The sequence below is a fragment of the Cupressus sempervirens genome, chromosome 11 (assembly GCF_028749045.1).
Source record: "Cupressus sempervirens isolate cs-2001-9-10 chromosome 11, ASM2874904v1, whole genome shotgun sequence".
Taxonomy (NCBI): domain Eukaryota; kingdom Viridiplantae; phylum Streptophyta; class Pinopsida; order Cupressales; family Cupressaceae; genus Cupressus; species Cupressus sempervirens.
In genome coordinates, this window is record NC_143128.1 from 184,088,208 (window position 1) to 184,106,031 (window position 17,824).

The following is a 17,824-nucleotide window of genomic DNA, read 5'->3' on the forward strand; positions in this document are numbered from 1 at the left end:
TTCATTTGTGATATTGGTTATATTTCAATGTAATTATTATTTTTTGTTTATCCAACCCTAACACATTTTTTGAAGGATAGATTTCAATGGGACCATATAATAAGTTGAAGATGAAGAATTGTGGACCATGCAAGATACCAAAGTGATGTAGGGAGGTATGTGATAACCAGGGCCAAAGGCACACCCATCTATTCAAAGCACCAAACCACCTGTGAGAGTAAACAAGGTGGAAACAAACACCAAATTACAACAAAATTAGGAGATAGAGGAAGAAATGCCTTCATATATTCATTCAAATAAACAAATACATTCCCATCTATAAGGCCTTCTTGGTTACAACCACATTATAATTAGATTCGACCACAAAAATTTGCAATTCAACTTGCTTTTGTTCTTCCTATCTTATTACTCCTCCAATCCATACTTAAGACTCTACCAAAGACCTTTTTAAGTACAAGCATGACCACAAGTTGGTCTGTTGCAATTACAACCAAAATAAACTCTCATATTAAATGCTAGAATAAGCCATGCATCGGCTCTCAGGAAATACCTATCACTAAATTAAATGCAAAGGTCATCTTCAATAGGAAACCACACACAGAAAACTCGGCAAATAAAGAATCCAACAAATGCTGCAACTTAGAAAAATCAAGAATACTTGGTAACCAAAGGAAAGTTGCAAATGCTTGGTAACCAAAGGAACTCGACAATGCTCAAAAACCAAAGGAACTTGGTAATGCTCGAAAACCAAAGGATAACTCAGTAACAACTACGAACTCAAAAAATAGTAAGAAACTCGACAAATACAAGACATGGCAACTTGGCAACAACTAAGAATGAGGAAAACACACATGATAGCAATGCAACCCAAGATGCTCCTGCATCACGAAGAAACATTGTTTAGGGAATTCTTATGAAGTAGAATTTCCTAGTGAACTGAATATTTCACCAATATTCAACATTTTATATATGAAAGAGTATCATGGAGGAGGTGTTAAAGATGAGGTCACAAAAGCAAGTTGGAGTATTCAAGAAACTACATCAACTATAGAGGAGATTGAAGATATTTTGGATAGCCATATTAGCAAAAGCACAAGAAATATGACATATGAAGAATAGCTAGTCAAATAGAAAGGAAGACCTATTGAAGATTCATTGTGGCTAACAAGGGAGAAGGCTAACCATCTTGGTTTTCCTTTGAATGCCTAAGATGTGATAGGGTAACTTCTCAAATTACCTTGAGTGTTTGATATAGGAGTATCTAGGGGGTAAAGGAAATCTTGCATCTTCCAAAAATACTTTTGGTTTGTGTTAAATTCAATAACAATTATCCTTTTTTTTTTCAATAATGACTATTTTTGGAAGCTTACAACTTTTAGTAAGTTGGTCATTGAGCTCAAAATGTTTTGATTTCTTTCTTGGAGGTTCATTTTGAACTCAATTTTGAAGACTTTAGAGGCTCCTAAAAGGAGTCAAATCTTTGTTGGATAGAGTCTCTTCTCAAATCACCTTGAGTATCTGATGCAGGAGCATCTTGGGTGTAAGGGAAATCTTGCATCACCCAAAAATAATTTTGGTTTATGTTTTTTAATAAGGGCCTTCTAAGTAAAGAGTTACTATTTTTAGAAGCGTACTGGTTTTAGAAAGTTTCTTGTTGATCTCAAAATGTTCTTATTGCTTCCTTGAGGTTCACTTTAGATATGTTTTATATCCAGTAAAGTTTCATTGCAAGATCAAGTCCATTTTTAATGATATTAATTTTTTTTCAATATTAGTAGTAGGGGATAAAAACACTGAACTCAATTTTGAAGGACTTAGAGTCTCTAAAAAGGTTTCAAACCTTAGCAACATGCAATGAGTTATGGTCTCCAGAAGTTGTGCTACCTAAAAAGGACAAGAATTTTAAAATTTATTTTCAGTTTTAAAAGTTGTTGGGGTTTGTTGTAATGTAATAAAATATGAATAATAATATATTAAGGTTGGTTAACTTTAGAGTTTCTGGTTGAAATTTATAGAACCTTCTTGGGTGGCTAAAATTGCCTATATATGGAAGGCCTATATGGTTGTTTAGTATAGTTATGGGGATGTGGCTTTGACTTGCAATATATTGTAAATAAAATGCCCATGTGGCTTAGAATGTCATATTTTGTAATATTGTAACTCCATTTTGTTGAGATAATAAAAGTCAATTTCTTTTTCTCGTATTTTTTTGTTATTTCTATATTTTTTTTGTATGTGTTTGTATTGATAAGGGGATTAGCCTTCATCAATATTCACCATGCAAACTTTATCAATCCCTTTAAATCTTGTTTGGAGGATATCTAAAGCTTTCTTTGAATAGTTAGCTACTATTATTTTTGTAAAAATTACCTCTGCCAAGGCTACTTTAGTCAAGTTTAATGCTTTTGCACCTTTTCTCCATGACTCCTTAAACAGATTCTTTTGATTATTTAAGAAGACAACAAATTGAGATGGGTTAGTTATATTGACAAATCCATTGACTACAAGCTCCCACAATTTCAAAAGAATTAATGATAAAATAACTATGGTACCATGTAAAGATATCAAAATCCCCAAAATAGGGTAAACATAATGACTTACAACTATGAACTTCCTAAACACTAAGAATGCATAATGGAATAAAAATGAAGATAAAAAAGAAAATGATTGGATATATGGAAGACTCTTTCTTTCTTTATAAAAAACTCTAAATTAAACTATTACAAGTATAAAACATACTCCTACAAACTAAAAAAATAAAACTAATAACTATAACTGACAATTACAAATTAAACTTGCAGCAATTTGGGGTTGTATACAAAGTAGCTTGAGCTTCTCAAAGCCCCACAAACTACCTAGAGAAATCAATACTCAATAGATAAAACACACACCTACTACTTGTTGAGCTATCAGTTTACATGATGCTAAATGGTAGGAATTCTTGTGAACTCCTCTCCTGAAAAGATGATTTTGTGAATTGACTCCAAAGTTTCAAGTGATCTTGTGACTTACTGGAACCCACTCAGTTGAAGATAAATGTGCATTTTCATGAGGAGGCCTTCGCTAGTTCATTTTTTATTTTGGATGGAATGTAGAATCTGCACATTGTTTTAAAAATAGCACTAAAAGAAAACTCTATTTTTGAATTTTATGTTTTTTATGAATGCAATCTGACAATGCAACTAAAATGAATTCCTATTCTAACAAGGGGGTTAGCAAAGAAAATAACAAAACTTAAAAAAAAATAACATGAATTTGAAAGAAAATAATGTGAAATTGAAATCCTAAAGGAAAAAAGTTACAGAAAACAACACGTCTACGAGTTAAGCTTTCAAAGAGATTAGTAGGTAACTAATGAAAATAGGAGCAATGCTTCCTAGATTCCACTGATGCAATCATCAATAAGAAATCTTAGTAGCCGAATGATGTTTCTCTCTTCATCAAGTCACAAAGCCATGAAAAGTGTGCTTATGTGAGACAAAGAGTTATGTAGGCACAATTTGGTGATTTCTTCTCGAGCTCATTACGTCAGCAGAATTCATAAATCTGTAGCAAACACCAAAACTAAAAGATCAAACAACCAGAAACAATGCAATAAACCTTTGGCTCAATCACAATCTCAAGAACAAAATTCACAAAACAATGACACATTTAAGGAAGAATCACTACACTCCAAATGTGAGCACCAAAAGCATAATTTTATTGCATAATAATGGTGGCCCTGATTACATATTACAATAGGGTATTTATAAGAAATCATCTCCTCAATTTGTGTTGAGAGTGAGAGATATTCTTCATGCAATAAAATGCTTATAAACAATAAAACAAACTAAATATATACAAACTAACAATTAAATTGGCACTTAGCATGACTCCATCCATTTTATATTCATTAATTGGATGCATGAGCCTTTTACATGTTTAAAACAAAGAAATATAAGAGAAGAGAGAAAGAGAAAGATCAGAGTTGAAGTGAAAGTGTCTGGAAGTGCCAAAAATAGAACCTGATCCTTTAGAGGGCATCTATAGGAGTTAAACTACCGTCAGAATGTGTTTTTGATGCATGGAGAGCTCTATTTTTGGAATTGGCAATTAACTATCAACGAAACATTTCTAAAAATGTGCACCTGTAGAGCTGCGCACCTCAAAATGGTCCAAAATCTCAAAATTTTACTGTGTCAAAATTGAAATTCTGGCATCTAGGTTTTGTTCTTCTTCATCCCAAAACTATGTTTCGATGTTTGCCCTTGAATTTCTCTATAATCTCAGTAATTTTGGCCTCATCTAGTAAGTCCAGAGCCTCATATTTTTCTTTGACCTTCTATCGGTAATTGTCTACCTCAATTCGGGTATCAACAAAATCCATAAGTTTGGTATCAAATTCTAACAAGGCTTCTTCTATCCTAAAGGCTTGTTGGATGTCCTCATCATCAACAACCTCCACAAAAATCTTCCTAAAATTGTCTACTACTGTCTCTACAGGTAGCAACCTTTCTCATTCCTCATCTTCAAAAATATCCAAGCATGCATCACTATAGTGTCACTCTACTTCCAAAATTCACTCTCGAGCTTTGTCCTTGACCTAATGAATCTCCTCATGTAATGTTCCCATTACTTTATTACTATCTGATATTTTTTCTATCTAGTCATCAATCATATCTAGCTCTTCTTCTATATATACATCAATCAAAACCCAATACCTTTTCCCCTTTATCGCTTGTAAAATTTGTAAACACTTACTCCAGGCTCGAACTTCATCCATAATACTGAAGTCCTACTTCAAAATTGCTATGATCTAATTCACGTTCTCATGCGTAGAAAGTAGTAACTTCAAATTCCCTGTGATTATTAGGACATTTTTCTCCTCAAAACTTTCTTGCCATTGCTGACAGGCTTCCAAAAGTTGGATCAAACTTTACACCTCCCTCTTCTTTGAGTATGGTATTCAAAGTTTTCTTGGGGTGCTTAGGATCTAAAGGACCAACTACTTCGGCTAGATACCCCTTTAGGATCTCAACCTACCTCCAAAGTGTTTGGAGTTCAGCCTCCCATGGTCATCATTAATCAAGTTGAATCCCATGTAGGCCTCCCCAACATAACTTCCTTCAATTCATAATCCTCAAGACCAAAGCCTTCTACATCTATGTCTTTAGGAGGGATATCCACTTGTGTAAACAATTCCTAGTTTCGTGTGCTAGTGACAAATGCCAATGACATTGCCTCATGAGATGGAGACTCAAGTTTATTCAAAATCTCTACAATGTCACAAATATCTTCCTCTGAAGCCCATAATTGGGGCTTAGTACTCCTCATTATTTCCCTCCAAATCCATCTAGGGATGCGTTCTACTGAGGACTTGGCTCTTGATGATGAAGGGGTGTGTTCTGCTACCTCCTTCCCCTTATCTCACCTACTTGGAGTTGTCTCCTATTGTGAGGGCTCCCCTTCTATAGCCTTAGTCTCTATGGATCTTGTAGCTTGAACCTTAATGTCTTGGGAATGTAGTTGAGAATATTCCACCATTTGCCCCTCCTTCAACACTTCATCGATCTCCAATTTTTTTGGTCCCTCTTCTTGTGATGGTTCCTTCTGAACTTGTTCTTCTTCTAAACTCTGAGGTGGAGGAGTAACTGAGCCCTTATCTACCACTATAATTTGTGGTGGAGATGGGGGAGTAAGATCAAGACCCTGTGTATTTGGTAGCATTTGCATTGACTCTTCCTATTTAGGTTTACCTTTAGGGGTGTCCTTGATCTTATCCCCTATTAACTCTATACCCATAGGCATAAAATCAAAATTTAACATTGTAAAAGCATCATTTCCCTCATCACTCTAGTCATCCACCCACTATTTTACTTCATCTTCCAAGGAAGAGAGTTCTAAAGGTTCTGATTGGGTGGATGGCGAGGTACTTGTGCCACTCTTTCTTCTTTGTAACTCTGTGTCTCTAGCTAGCTAAGTTCTTCCCTATAGGGGCACTTGTTCCTCTTCCTTTTTTTATTCTTCTTCTTCCTCCTCTCCATCCCCTTCTAGAATTTTTTTGAGAATAGATGGGGAAGGCACCAATCTTCTATTGATCCTTTGCCTCTTTTTCATCTAGATCTTAATCCTCTTCTTTTGTTTCTTGGAGGCAGAAGGAGAAGCTAACTCTTCTTGCATAGGAGGAATGGAAATTTGTGGAATCTCTCCCTCTTATGGTTTGCTGGGCACAATGCGAGGCAATTGAGATTCATCCTAGACTTGAGTAGCTTTAGTATCTTTGAACCCTTGTGCACTCTCTTCTTGTTGCTAGGGAGGTGCCTATTCTTTAGCCTATTCAGTTTGAATCCTCTGAGGGGAGGTCCTCTTCCTTTTGTTCTTTCCTTTCCTCTCTAGAGGGTGATAGTATCCAACCAAGTTATCAAGATAGTATATTGTCTCTAGCCTGATTGGAGACTGGGCCACAAAGGTATGAATTGTTACTCTCTTCCCTCTACCTCTTTCTGGGCAAGCATACACATGAAAGATCACTGTATCAGGTATTGGATCGAGTGGAAAAGGCATCTTGATCCAATCCTTTGTCATTCTGATGAAATTCCTTGTTTGATGATTAATATCATCAACCTCCTCCCTGTTAACCTCAAAATTCATAATTGGCCTTTCTCCTATTTTGTATGAGTTGAACAGGGGGTCCAATAACTCCTTTGAATCCTATTGCCTTATCTCCTCCAAGATGTTAAACTAGAGAGCTTTCTCTACTAGATACAAAGTCATCTTACAATAGTCCCTTATGTGGACATCGTAATCATTTGTGGCATTCATCTAGTGATCCTCAACAACATCCTCATGTTGGAATTCCTTTCCTGCCAAACTCTCCACTCTCCCAACATTGTCAAAGTATGGCCGAGGAGAGTTGTATACTTCAAGAGGATAATTCTCCAATTCCCACTCGAAGGACAGAATATCTTGTTTTCATTTCACTGTGTCTTGGGAGATGGAAGACCCTCTCAATGTTGTCAGGTCATAGATCCAACACAACCTCTCTAGTGACACTCTTGACCACCCTTTCTTTAGAAACAAAATGTTGTGCTAGTGTCATGATTAGTTCTGCCAACTGTACTGATACAGGATGCAATGTTACATTAACCAACCTAGAAGAAGTTAATGAAGATACCAGAGCTGATCTCTTGATTGGTTTGTTACAAATTCTAAGGAATTCTCCTAGATCTGTGTGCCCTAAATCAATATCCCTAAGTTCTATGTGATCATCATGAAATCTTGATTTGGATGGTATGCCTTGAAATTTGAAAACTATAGGCTTGGGTGCCATTCTGGATGTAGATGCCATTTAATCTCCTACACGTTATGATAAAAATCATTTATTAGTTGATAGTAATGAAAACCTTAAAAAAAATGTAAAAGCATTATTTTATTAATTAATCGACTAGTGAAGAAAAAATGCGAAAACGAGTGCATTTTTTGGAGTCATGGAAGCATGGGCATAAGATAGGAGTGGGAGAGCGCAATGCACCGACATAGGCGAAGTTCATGAAAAGGGTTGAGTGCATGGTGCCATGTATTGAAGGGCACATGGGTGCATGGCACTGAACATGCAATGCCAAAGGGCCACAATAGGCATGTGGCGACAAAAGGTGCCGAATTGTGGAAGGCACGCAATGTTGGGTTATGCAAGGTGAGTAGTGAGCTATGCAGTGGCAATGGGTTGTTATGAGCCGTGTGACGTCGAATTGTGGAAGGCATGCATCTCCTAGTTATGGAAGGTGTGTGGCGAGCTATGCGGCACCAAAGGGCTATGCTGGGGCACGTGGCATCAGGTTATGCAAAGTGCACGCTAGGTTTAGGAGGGCACTCACCTTGTGTGTGGCATGTAAAGGAAAAAATCTAGAATGTTTGAAGTGTTTAGGCAAGGGGGTTGGGGGTTTTATAATCCCCCACCCACTCATGGCCCTGCGCGAGTGCCCGACATGCACCTCCCATGCATGCATGCGAATTAATTTTTTTTTCAAATTTTCATTTTTTTTACTTTTTATATTTTTTAATGATTTTTTTTTACTCTTTTAAAAAAAAAATTTGATTCCCGAATGGTTAATTCAGGAACTTGAAAAAAGAATAGGGGGTCCCCATTCCTAGTAAAGAATGGGGTGTGTGTTGTGGAACCACAACAAATAGCCCCAAGAAAAGGAAGAAATGAGCAAGGCATTTCTTCATCAGCAACATTCTTCCAACATGTGTCAAACACTAACTGAACTTTAAACACCTTGAGCATATTTCGAGTGACTTTGCAATCAAAATTCTAGAATTCAAAACCTTGAAGCTTAGTGTGTGATTTGTATGTTCATTCCCTTTGACATCTTAGGATGTAGTCAATCAACATTTTCTAACAACTCAGAAAAATCTTCCACTCCTCCTAGCTCATTCATTCAAAATCTCTTCGAATGCTATTCATTGATCACTTGCTTGACCTGATGAGAGAATTAGTTCAAGGGCTCTTAGTGGGGTGCCATGTTCTTTTTAACTTCCTAGAAAATTTGAATAATCGTTCCATGTAGTTTTGATGAAGCCATGTTTTAGATACAAGATACTTTGTTTTGAAAATATGTCTTTTTGCCAATTCAGATCTTTAGAATCCTTCAGCCTTAACATCGTACTTTTCTTTTATTTTCTTTCTTTTCAATCTTTTGTATCCTGACTACGCTTAGACTGTTTAGTCATAACAGTGGTGTCATTTCTTGGATTTGATCTCATGTGAACATCCCTTGCGTTCCTCTTTTAGAACTTTTTAGAAACTCTCATGCCAAACAATGATCTTAGCAACCTTTTGAGAAGACCCCTCCCTTTTGAACTAGTTGAAGTTTGGATCATCCCTCATCATCTTTGAGTTCAATTTAACAACACCTAAAACAATCAAATTTTTAAATTTGCAAAGTGTTGAGAACTTGTTGGTCTAGACTCTTGATTTCTAGACTGAAAACTCCCTATTTCCACGAGGAATGTTAGTTGCTCGGTTGGTTTAAGACACATAATTGTCCAAATTTTTTGACAAAGAAATACCTCTTCCTAAAATTGGGACCAAAGAGTGGTTATTAAAATCTTGAGAGAAAATTTAAAGTACACCTTACCCCCCAAGACTGACACAACTTTGAAAAGTAACACACAACTGAAAGAAAACACACAATATGAAAGCAAAACACACTTGCAAAAAATAAACATACTTGTAGGAATAAAAATTGTTATCATTTGTTCACCCGCCAAAGATTCAAATTTCAAATGTTTGGCTCATCCAACGGCTAATTCCCAAGGTTAGTATTATTTTAATGCCTGAGCTTAGAACCTTATAACATATTTTTTGCAGCCCGCAAGTTCTCCTTCGTCAGATCCGAAAAGATCTACAGAAGGCATTGTCTCGCTATGGTGAAGTTGTGTGAGATTTATGTTAGCGACATGGTGCCTGGATGACACATGTCTGGTGGGTCCAATAGGCTGGACAACATTTTTTAGCAATGGAAAAGGTTTCAGGATGGGCGGGTTGCGTCATCGAAAAAGTTTTATGACGAACAGTCAGTTTTCATGGGCTGAAAAGTTTAAAAGGTGGTAAGGCACCATGTCGCCATTGAAAAACCCATGAGTTTTTCAATAGCGACATAGCGCCCAGCTGGCCAGAGGTTGTTTCTACGATGAGCCCCAATGTCGGCAACAAGGTTCACGGTAATGGAAGAGATCAACGGCAAGAGCTTCAGGCAGGTGGTTGGGTCCCATTTTGTACCTCATCTGCCCAGTTGGTGGAGTTCGGTGCCATGGTGGTGAATCATTGGAAGACACATGCAAATCAGAAGACATGTCATTAGTTGGGCACTATGGTGCTATGGGGAATTGGCCTCAATTTCCTCATAGCGACATAGCGCCTTGTTGACACGTGGCCGCTCTGTGGGGTCAAAGTCTTGAGTCTGCCAGGTGGTGTTTCGTTAGTCCAATGGGGAACAGCCACGTATGCCAGGTCAAAATACAGTCAGCACATGGGACCAGATCTTCAATGCGGCCAGTGCAGTAAAAGGTTAACTTCTCCATCGCCGGATCTACAACGATCAACGGCAGGTGCCATCGCACTATGGATAAGCCACACAAGATTTACATTAGCGAGATGGCACCCTAATGACATGTGTCCAGTGGGTCCAAGTTTGGAGGCGCAGGAAATACAGATTGTTGGCATGTGGCCTGTTCCCATTGATTGATATACTGAGGGGCAAGGGGCAGTATCTATCTTGCTTGCCATCAGATCAAGGAAAATTGACGAAAGGCACCATTTTGCCATGGTGAAGTTGCGCGATCTTTACCATAGCGACATGGCACCCTTTTGCCACGTGTCAACAAGGCCAAGTTGCACCAAGGTATGTCTGTCAGGTATTGACAAGTGTCATTCGGGTGTGGTTTAGTTTCTAAGGTGGCGCTAGATATGATGGGCCTGGGGTAAGGCAAGCATGGAACATGACAAGTCTTCACGATCGTCAAATCAAGGCAGATCAACGACAGGCGCCATCTTGCTATGGCGAAGCTGTGCGGTCTTTACCATAGCAACATAGCATCTTGTTGACATGTGTCTTGCTGGCTCGGCCAAGGTTGGTTAATGGCTGATAGTCAGTGCAATCATCACAGTCAACGTGACAATTAGTTTTGATGTTACGGCTAGATGGTGGAAAGGTGGCGCAGTCAAGTTAAGACCACTAGGCGCTATGGCGCTATCAGGATTTTCAAAAACTTTTTCAATAGCGACATGGCGCCCAATCAATATTAGGGGTGGTCAACATGGAAAAGGTATCCAGAATGGTAGAAGGAAGGGATATGATTAGTCGGCGTGGCCCAGTCAGCATGTGGAACCGTTTGACCTCGCTGACCCTTCTGATCCATGAACCTTAAAAGCGAGGGTGATCGATTTGGTCATGTGATCTAATCTTCATGATCAATCTCGACCTACCCGGAATGAATGTCGAATGGGGAAGAACACTCCACCGTCTCAGTCGACCCATCTACCTAGTCAGAACATTGATGGCACCATTTTCAGTCCTCTCAGGACACCTGTTGCAACAAAGATTGGATTTTCCTCAAATTCCCATGATTGTCCTTCGTAGGACTTAATGGCAGGTAGCTACAAGGTCACTTCAGCTGGAACAGATCTCAGTTATGCCTGAACTATAAAGGAAAATTTTGTAATTTTTGTAAGGGGGACCTTCTCTCTGATTTTTTCCTCTGCTTTTGCTCTGCAATTCTAGTGTGAACTCCCCTGTGCCTCTGAATTGTCTAATTCTCTACTTATCTCCTTCAGCCATTGGTATTAAAGTGCAAGAATTATTTGCATGTGCCATTATTTTGTGGAAATCTGTAATTCGCATGACTGTATCTTTGCTGGCCTATGAATGGTATATAAGTGAACTTCTTCCTTGTGTCATTCATCTTGGTTTTTTGATCTGTATGTGCTTATTTGATTAAAGCAAGTCTGGATGTGTATATCCTTAGTTTCATTCTGGTTCAGTAGTCCATGTATGGGCAAAGAATTGGTCCGAACACTCTATTTTGGTGCACCACCTCCTTAGATTAGACTAGATAGATTTGCTTTCGTGCTCTCCTTCTCCCTTTTCCTCTCCAAGAGTAGATAGGCGTGCCCTGATAGTAAGAGGAAGTCAGCCTTCTTTGGAGACTCAACCTCACGGTTCAAGTCCCATAGCTTGGAGGTTGTTTCCATGTTTCACTAGGTGGTCCTCACACATAGGCCTTGGACAAGGGTGCAAACCTAAGTGACAACAGTTTTTTGGCACGCCCAGTGGGACTCATCCTTTAAAGATTTAAAGTCTACTAGTGTCAAGAAGAAGGATTTCCAGAGATTAATGCTGAAGAGGTAGTGATGGCTTCAATATTTAAGCCTTTAAGAGGCTGATTCTTCAAAGTACTTGGCGACTCTGAACATCAACAAATCTAGTTCTAGGCCAAAGTTGCAGCGATTCATGCCTAGAGTTGAAACAAGGGCATCTTCTAGAGGTAAATTTCAATATCAAGAGCTTTCTCTTTCAAATCCTAGAAGAAGGAGGACTAGAACTTCATTATCACTAGTTAGGGGTGTAGTAATAGTTGATATACCTATAAGATCTGTCTCTACTCCTCCTGTTGCTCGAACTCAGCCTAGATTGCCATCAAAACTCATCAATAGAACACTTGTTTACATGGCACAGCCAAGAGTCCATGCTTTTTCCACCTTTAATGGTGGAAGTCCTCTATTGTTAGCCCAAAGACATGATATACCAGTATCTGCACTCAAGAGTATACCTGATTTTACTGGTGAAACTTCCATCTCCCCTTTAGAGCATATCCAAGAAGTAGCAAATGTCTATAATATTCATGGTATCACAGAGGATGATGTTGCTATCAGACTTCTAGCCTCATCTTTAAAAGGGAAAGCATTACAGTGGTATAGAGGCTTAGCTCATGGTTCTATAACTGATTGGGATGGACTAGGAGCAGGGTTATGCAAACATTTTGAGGATAGGAGTGACTATCTGTCACTTTTAGAGTAGTTGACTACTATTAAAAGGGCCCCCCATGAATGTATGACTAATTTTAATTATAGATTCCAAAAGACATAGGATAGAATACCTACTAGAGTGAAACCTACCTCTGGTGATGCCTTCTTGCATTACCTTAGAGCTTTTAACAGTGATATTGCCACTACAATCCAAACTATGGGAGGAGATACCTTGCCTAATGCCTATGAGATAGCCATAAAAGCTGAGAACATCCTAATACAAGGAGGAAAGTTGGCTCCAAGGCCCCCTATGCCTTTCTTTCCTAATGCTCCCAACCACCAACCAGCAATGGCCCCTCTTCCTACAACTTCTACATCACAAGCCCTTACTCCAGTTCCCCAAGCTTCCACATCCTCAAATGGGATAGATGAACTCAAAGAAATGCTCCAAGGTCTAGTGCTGAATACAGATAAAAGAGAGAAGACCCTGGATAAAAAATTTCAAGAGCAGGGGAGGGAGTTGAAGGACCAAGGGAAGAGATTAGAGGATAGTTTTTCTATAATACAAAAAATGAGTAACAAAGTGGTGGCCTTAGAAAGACAGCAAGCTCAAAGTGGAAAGCCTCCCCAATTGCAATATCAAGCTACAAATGGTGGTAGGCCTCCTAATCAGTGGAATAACTCTTTTGATCAGGGTAGGCAAAATAGTCATGCTTTTGCTTCAAGCTCAAATTAGAACAGAGCTATAGTCCCTCAAAATAACTTGGCCCAAGATCAAGATTTCTATCCTTCCTGCAACTATTCTTATGCCTATTGCATGTGCCAGAAGGCAGAATCTTATTTGGCCCTAACTGACCAAGAACCTACAGCAAAGCAATCATACAAGGAGGATCATCCCAGGGAGGCCTCATATATTCAAGGACATGATGATTTCTCTTTCATGAATCATCAGATTGGGGAGCATTGTAATGTAAACTAGGATTCCTTCTCCAAAGCAGGCCTCAACTTCAAGTACTACACCTCATATACAAGCAGCAAATGAACAAACAAGTGCTTCACAACAGCAAAAGCAAGATTTTAGAAAGAAAGATGCAGGTGATTCTTATGTTGCCCCATCTCAACCTCTTATAAGTGCAGCTCCCAAAGTTTCTACCAAAGTTCCTAATACACCATTCAGTGTTGTAGATCAAATGAAGAAGACAAATGTGAACATTTCTATGTGGGATGCTATTGCTACTATACCAATGTAGAAGAGGATGTTGCAGCAAGAATTAGAGAAGATTGAACCCAAGGATCAACCATCTACCATGGAAAATGCCTTAAGTCTAGTACAACTAGCTGGGGATGTGGAGACAAATAAAAAGGTTAGACGTCCTCCATTCTATGTTTCTCTGATTGTAGGGGGCAAATTAGTTCACAATTGCATGATAGATTCAGGGGCTAGTAGCTCAGTAATGCCTAGGTGTGTTGCTGATGCTTTAGGAATGAAATATGAGCCCATTGTTAGGGATGTGTTAAAATTAGATGGTAGTACTGTCAAAACTATGGGTATCCTTAGGAATGTGGAGATGGCCCTACATGCATGCCCTGGTTGCACTGTGATTCAAGACATATCTGTTGCTGAAGTCAAGCCCTATTTTGCTATCTATCTTTCAAGAGACTTCACTGCTCAAATTGGTGGATTCATATCTGCTGATTGGTCATATATGTCATTTAAGACCAGATATGGAGCCAATGCCTCAATTAGAGCAGAACCTCAAGCCCTCAATCACACTGAATCTTACACCCCCAACTTCATCAATATAAATTGTCCTATTATAGAGATGGATGAAAATGACATAGTAAATGAGCCTACCACTTCCACAGGAGAGATTCTTGATTTCTTCTTGGATGAGTGGGAAAATGCATATCAATTTGAACCTATGTTAGAAACTCTTGAGACAAGCCTTAGTAGATATTGCATAATAGAGAAAGATGCTCAAGTTCCTGATCTTGTTGGGACTAATGATGATATAAGTGGGATATGGAGTATGTACTTTGATGGCTCAAGGAATAGAAATGGATTAGGGGTTGGTGTTATGTTGATCTCTCCTGCACAAATAAGATACTACTTCTCCTTTAGGCTCCAATTCAGTTGCACCAATAATGTGGCCGAGTATGAATCTTTGATTCAAGGTCTCTTACTTGCCCAAAAGAGAGGAATTCAAGCCTTGAGATTATATGGGGATAGTGAGCTAGTAGTTAACCAAGTGAGAAACCAGAATATCACCAAAAATGGCCTGCTCAAGTCTTACAAACATAGAGTCTGGGATTTGCTTGAGGGCTTCAATGCATTTAATATTCAAAGCATTCCTAGGAAAGAAAATAAACATGCTGATAGACTTGCAGCAATAGGTGCATCTTGTGATGTACCAGGGAATCTTGAGGAGAAGAAGAAGCAACAAATAAGGGTGGTAGTGAGGCATGCTATCCCTGACAACAACACTCATTGGCAGGTGTTTGATTCTGATGAGCAAATTGTGAGTTTCTTGCAGAATGAAGCAAAATTCTCAGATAGAAACCAGTCGAGACTGCAGGATCAGTATGGTGATCAGATCATTCATCTCAGTTCTAACAAGTTGCCCAATGGTCTCATTACCTTGGAGAGTGTCTTTAATCCTGATGATCAAACAAGAGGCAAAGGAATGAATCTAGCTGCAGAAAAGGATTATCATGCCCCAGTTACAATTGCTGATGGAAAATCTCTGAATATGGGGAAGGTATGTTATGAAACTAAGCAAGAAAACTTCATTCATTTATGTCAAGAATTTAATGATGTATTTTCTTGGACATATGATGACTTAAAAGGGTTTGACCCTAGTTTGTTTCAGCATACCATAGATTTAATTGATAGGGCCAAACCAGTAAGGAAAAAATAGAGGCCAGTGAATCCTAAGATTGAACCTCTAATGAGAGAAGAACTATCCAAGTTGATAGAGGCTAATATAATATTTCCTATCAAAAACTCATCATGGGTAGCTAACCTTGTCCCTGTAAGGAAGAAGAATGGAGAAATTAGACTATGTGTGGACTTTAGGGATCTTAATTAGGCTTCTCCTAAAGATCACCATCCTCTCCCTTCTATGGAGAAAATCCTATCCAGAGTCAATGGGTTAAGGAGATTCTCTTTTCTTGATGGGTTCTATGGTTATAACCAAGTGTTGGTTAAAGAATCTGACAAATATAAGACTGCATTTACTACTAAATGGGGCACCTATGCTTATTGCAAGATGCCATTTGGACTAACAAATGTAGGTGCCACATTTCAAAAGGCAATGGAGATGGCCTTTAAAAAATTAATTGACATATTTGTCTTAGTATACCTTGATGATATAACTATATATTCAAAAAATGTAGAAGATCACTTTGATCATCTAAGATAGGTATTTCTAAGATGTAGAGAGTTTGGGGTTTCCCTTAACCCAGCCAAATGTGTCTTTGCTACAAGCCAAGGAAAATTATTGGGACACATTGTATCTAAGGAGGGGCTGACCATTGATCCAGAAAGAACAAATGCAATACTTGCCCTTCCTCTTCCTAAACACAAGAAGGGGCTACAAAGTTTCCTTGGTAGGATAAATTTTGTAAGAATATTTATTCCTAATCTTGCTACCATGGTGAAACCTCTTACAGCTATGCTTAAGAAAGGCATGATCTTCTCATGGACCAAGGAAGGGAAGGAGAGTTTCAAAGAGATCAAGACAGCCATAGCCTTAGCCCCTACTCTCATGAACCCAAATTTTGAAAAAGATTTCATCCTCTACACTCTAGGTGGTGAGTCAAGTATCTCTGTTGTCTTGACTCAAACAAATGACAAGGATGAGGAGTAGCCCATAGCCTTTTTTAGTGAAGGGCTCAAGGAATATGAAGATAAGTACAGCTTTGTTGAGAAGCAGGCCCTTGCGGTCATTAGAGCCTTGAAGAAATTCAAGCACCTCTTATCCCACAATAGGATCCATTTGTTGGTGTCCCATGATAGTGTAAAGGATTTATTGTTAAGCAAGGATATCAGCAAAAAGAGAGCTGGATGGATCACTAGGGTAATGGAATATGATGTTGATATTCAGATTACCAAGCTAGTAAGAGGGAGAGGGTTGTGTAAAGAAATGTTATCAGGCCAGGATTCAGATGAAGAGGCTGCTATGGTAATAACAGAGCAGCAGGAGGAAGGAAACGTTAATGGCCCAAGGAGCTGGATAAATGACATGAAGAAATTCTTATCAGGGGATGGATACCCTTAGGGATTGGACAGAGCTAAAAGAAGACAATATAGACTGCAGTCTATTCCCTATGTTGTAATTGATGGTATCCTATTTAGGAGGGATTTTAATGGGACCCTATTGAGATGCATTGAAGTGGATCAGGCTGAGAGGATGATTAAGGAACTTCATGATGGCCCTGATGGTGGCCATTTCTCTGCAAGAACAACTACCATGAAGATCATGAGGGCTGGTTATTATTGGCAATCTTTGTTTCATGATTGTTATGGATATGTGAGAAAATGTGAGAAGTGTTCTTTCTTCTTAGGCAAATAGAGGCTTGCAGCTCTCCCCCTTCGTCCTATTCAGGTGGATCAGCCCTTTACCTAGTGGGGGTTGGATTTTATAGGCCCCATTAATCCTCCATCTAGTGAAGGTCATAAATGGATTTTGGCTGCTACCAATTATTTCACTAGGTGGACAGAGGCAGTTGCCTTGAAGGATGCCACAGAACCATCAGTTGTTGAATTCCTTGATGGAATTGTATCTAGGTTTGGTGCCCCTTCTACTATCATCTCGGACAATGCTAAGTCTTTTGTTGGAACCCAGATTTGTGCATGGGCAATGAATCACAATATCTACCTGAGCACATCATCAAATTACTATCCCCAGGGTAACAGTTTGGCTAAGTCTTCCAACAAGAATCTGATCAGAATCATGAAGAGGACAATAGAAGACAATCAGAGGGTCTAGCATAAGAAATTAAGCACTACTATATGGTCTGATAGGATAAGACCCAAGAGATCTATTGGGAATTCACCTTTTGTGCTGGTATATGGTAGGGAGGCCAAACTCCCAATTTCATTGGAATTCCCAACCTTGGAATTGGCTCATTAGCTGGAATTGATTGAAGATAATGCCATGTTAGTAGGAATGGCAGAGCTAATTGAACTAGAAGAAAAGAGAAACAAGGCTATGCAAACCCTAGAGATACATCAGCAGCAGATGAAGAGGAGTTTTGATAAGAAAACTAGGGTTAGGACCTTTAGAGAAGGAGATTTAGTTCTAAAGTGGGATG

General features: G+C 38.7%; 1 protein-coding gene across 1 annotated transcript in view; it reads left to right on the forward strand.

Annotated features, from left to right (window-relative positions):
* LOC149528810 (pentatricopeptide repeat-containing protein At4g33990-like) overlaps nt 1–10,229 on the forward strand; it is a 79,217-nt gene extending 68,988 nt beyond the window's left edge. Inside the window, exons 3-5 of the mRNA XM_089808074.1 lie at nt 9,353–9,411; nt 9,638–9,741; nt 9,982–10,229. Of these exons, the coding sequence (XP_089664200.1) occupies nt 9,353–9,411; nt 9,638–9,741; nt 9,982–10,229 (411 nt within the window). The remainder of the gene's footprint in view (nt 1–9,352; nt 9,412–9,637; nt 9,742–9,981) is intronic.
* Nucleotides 10,230–17,824: the final 7,595 nt, after the last annotated feature.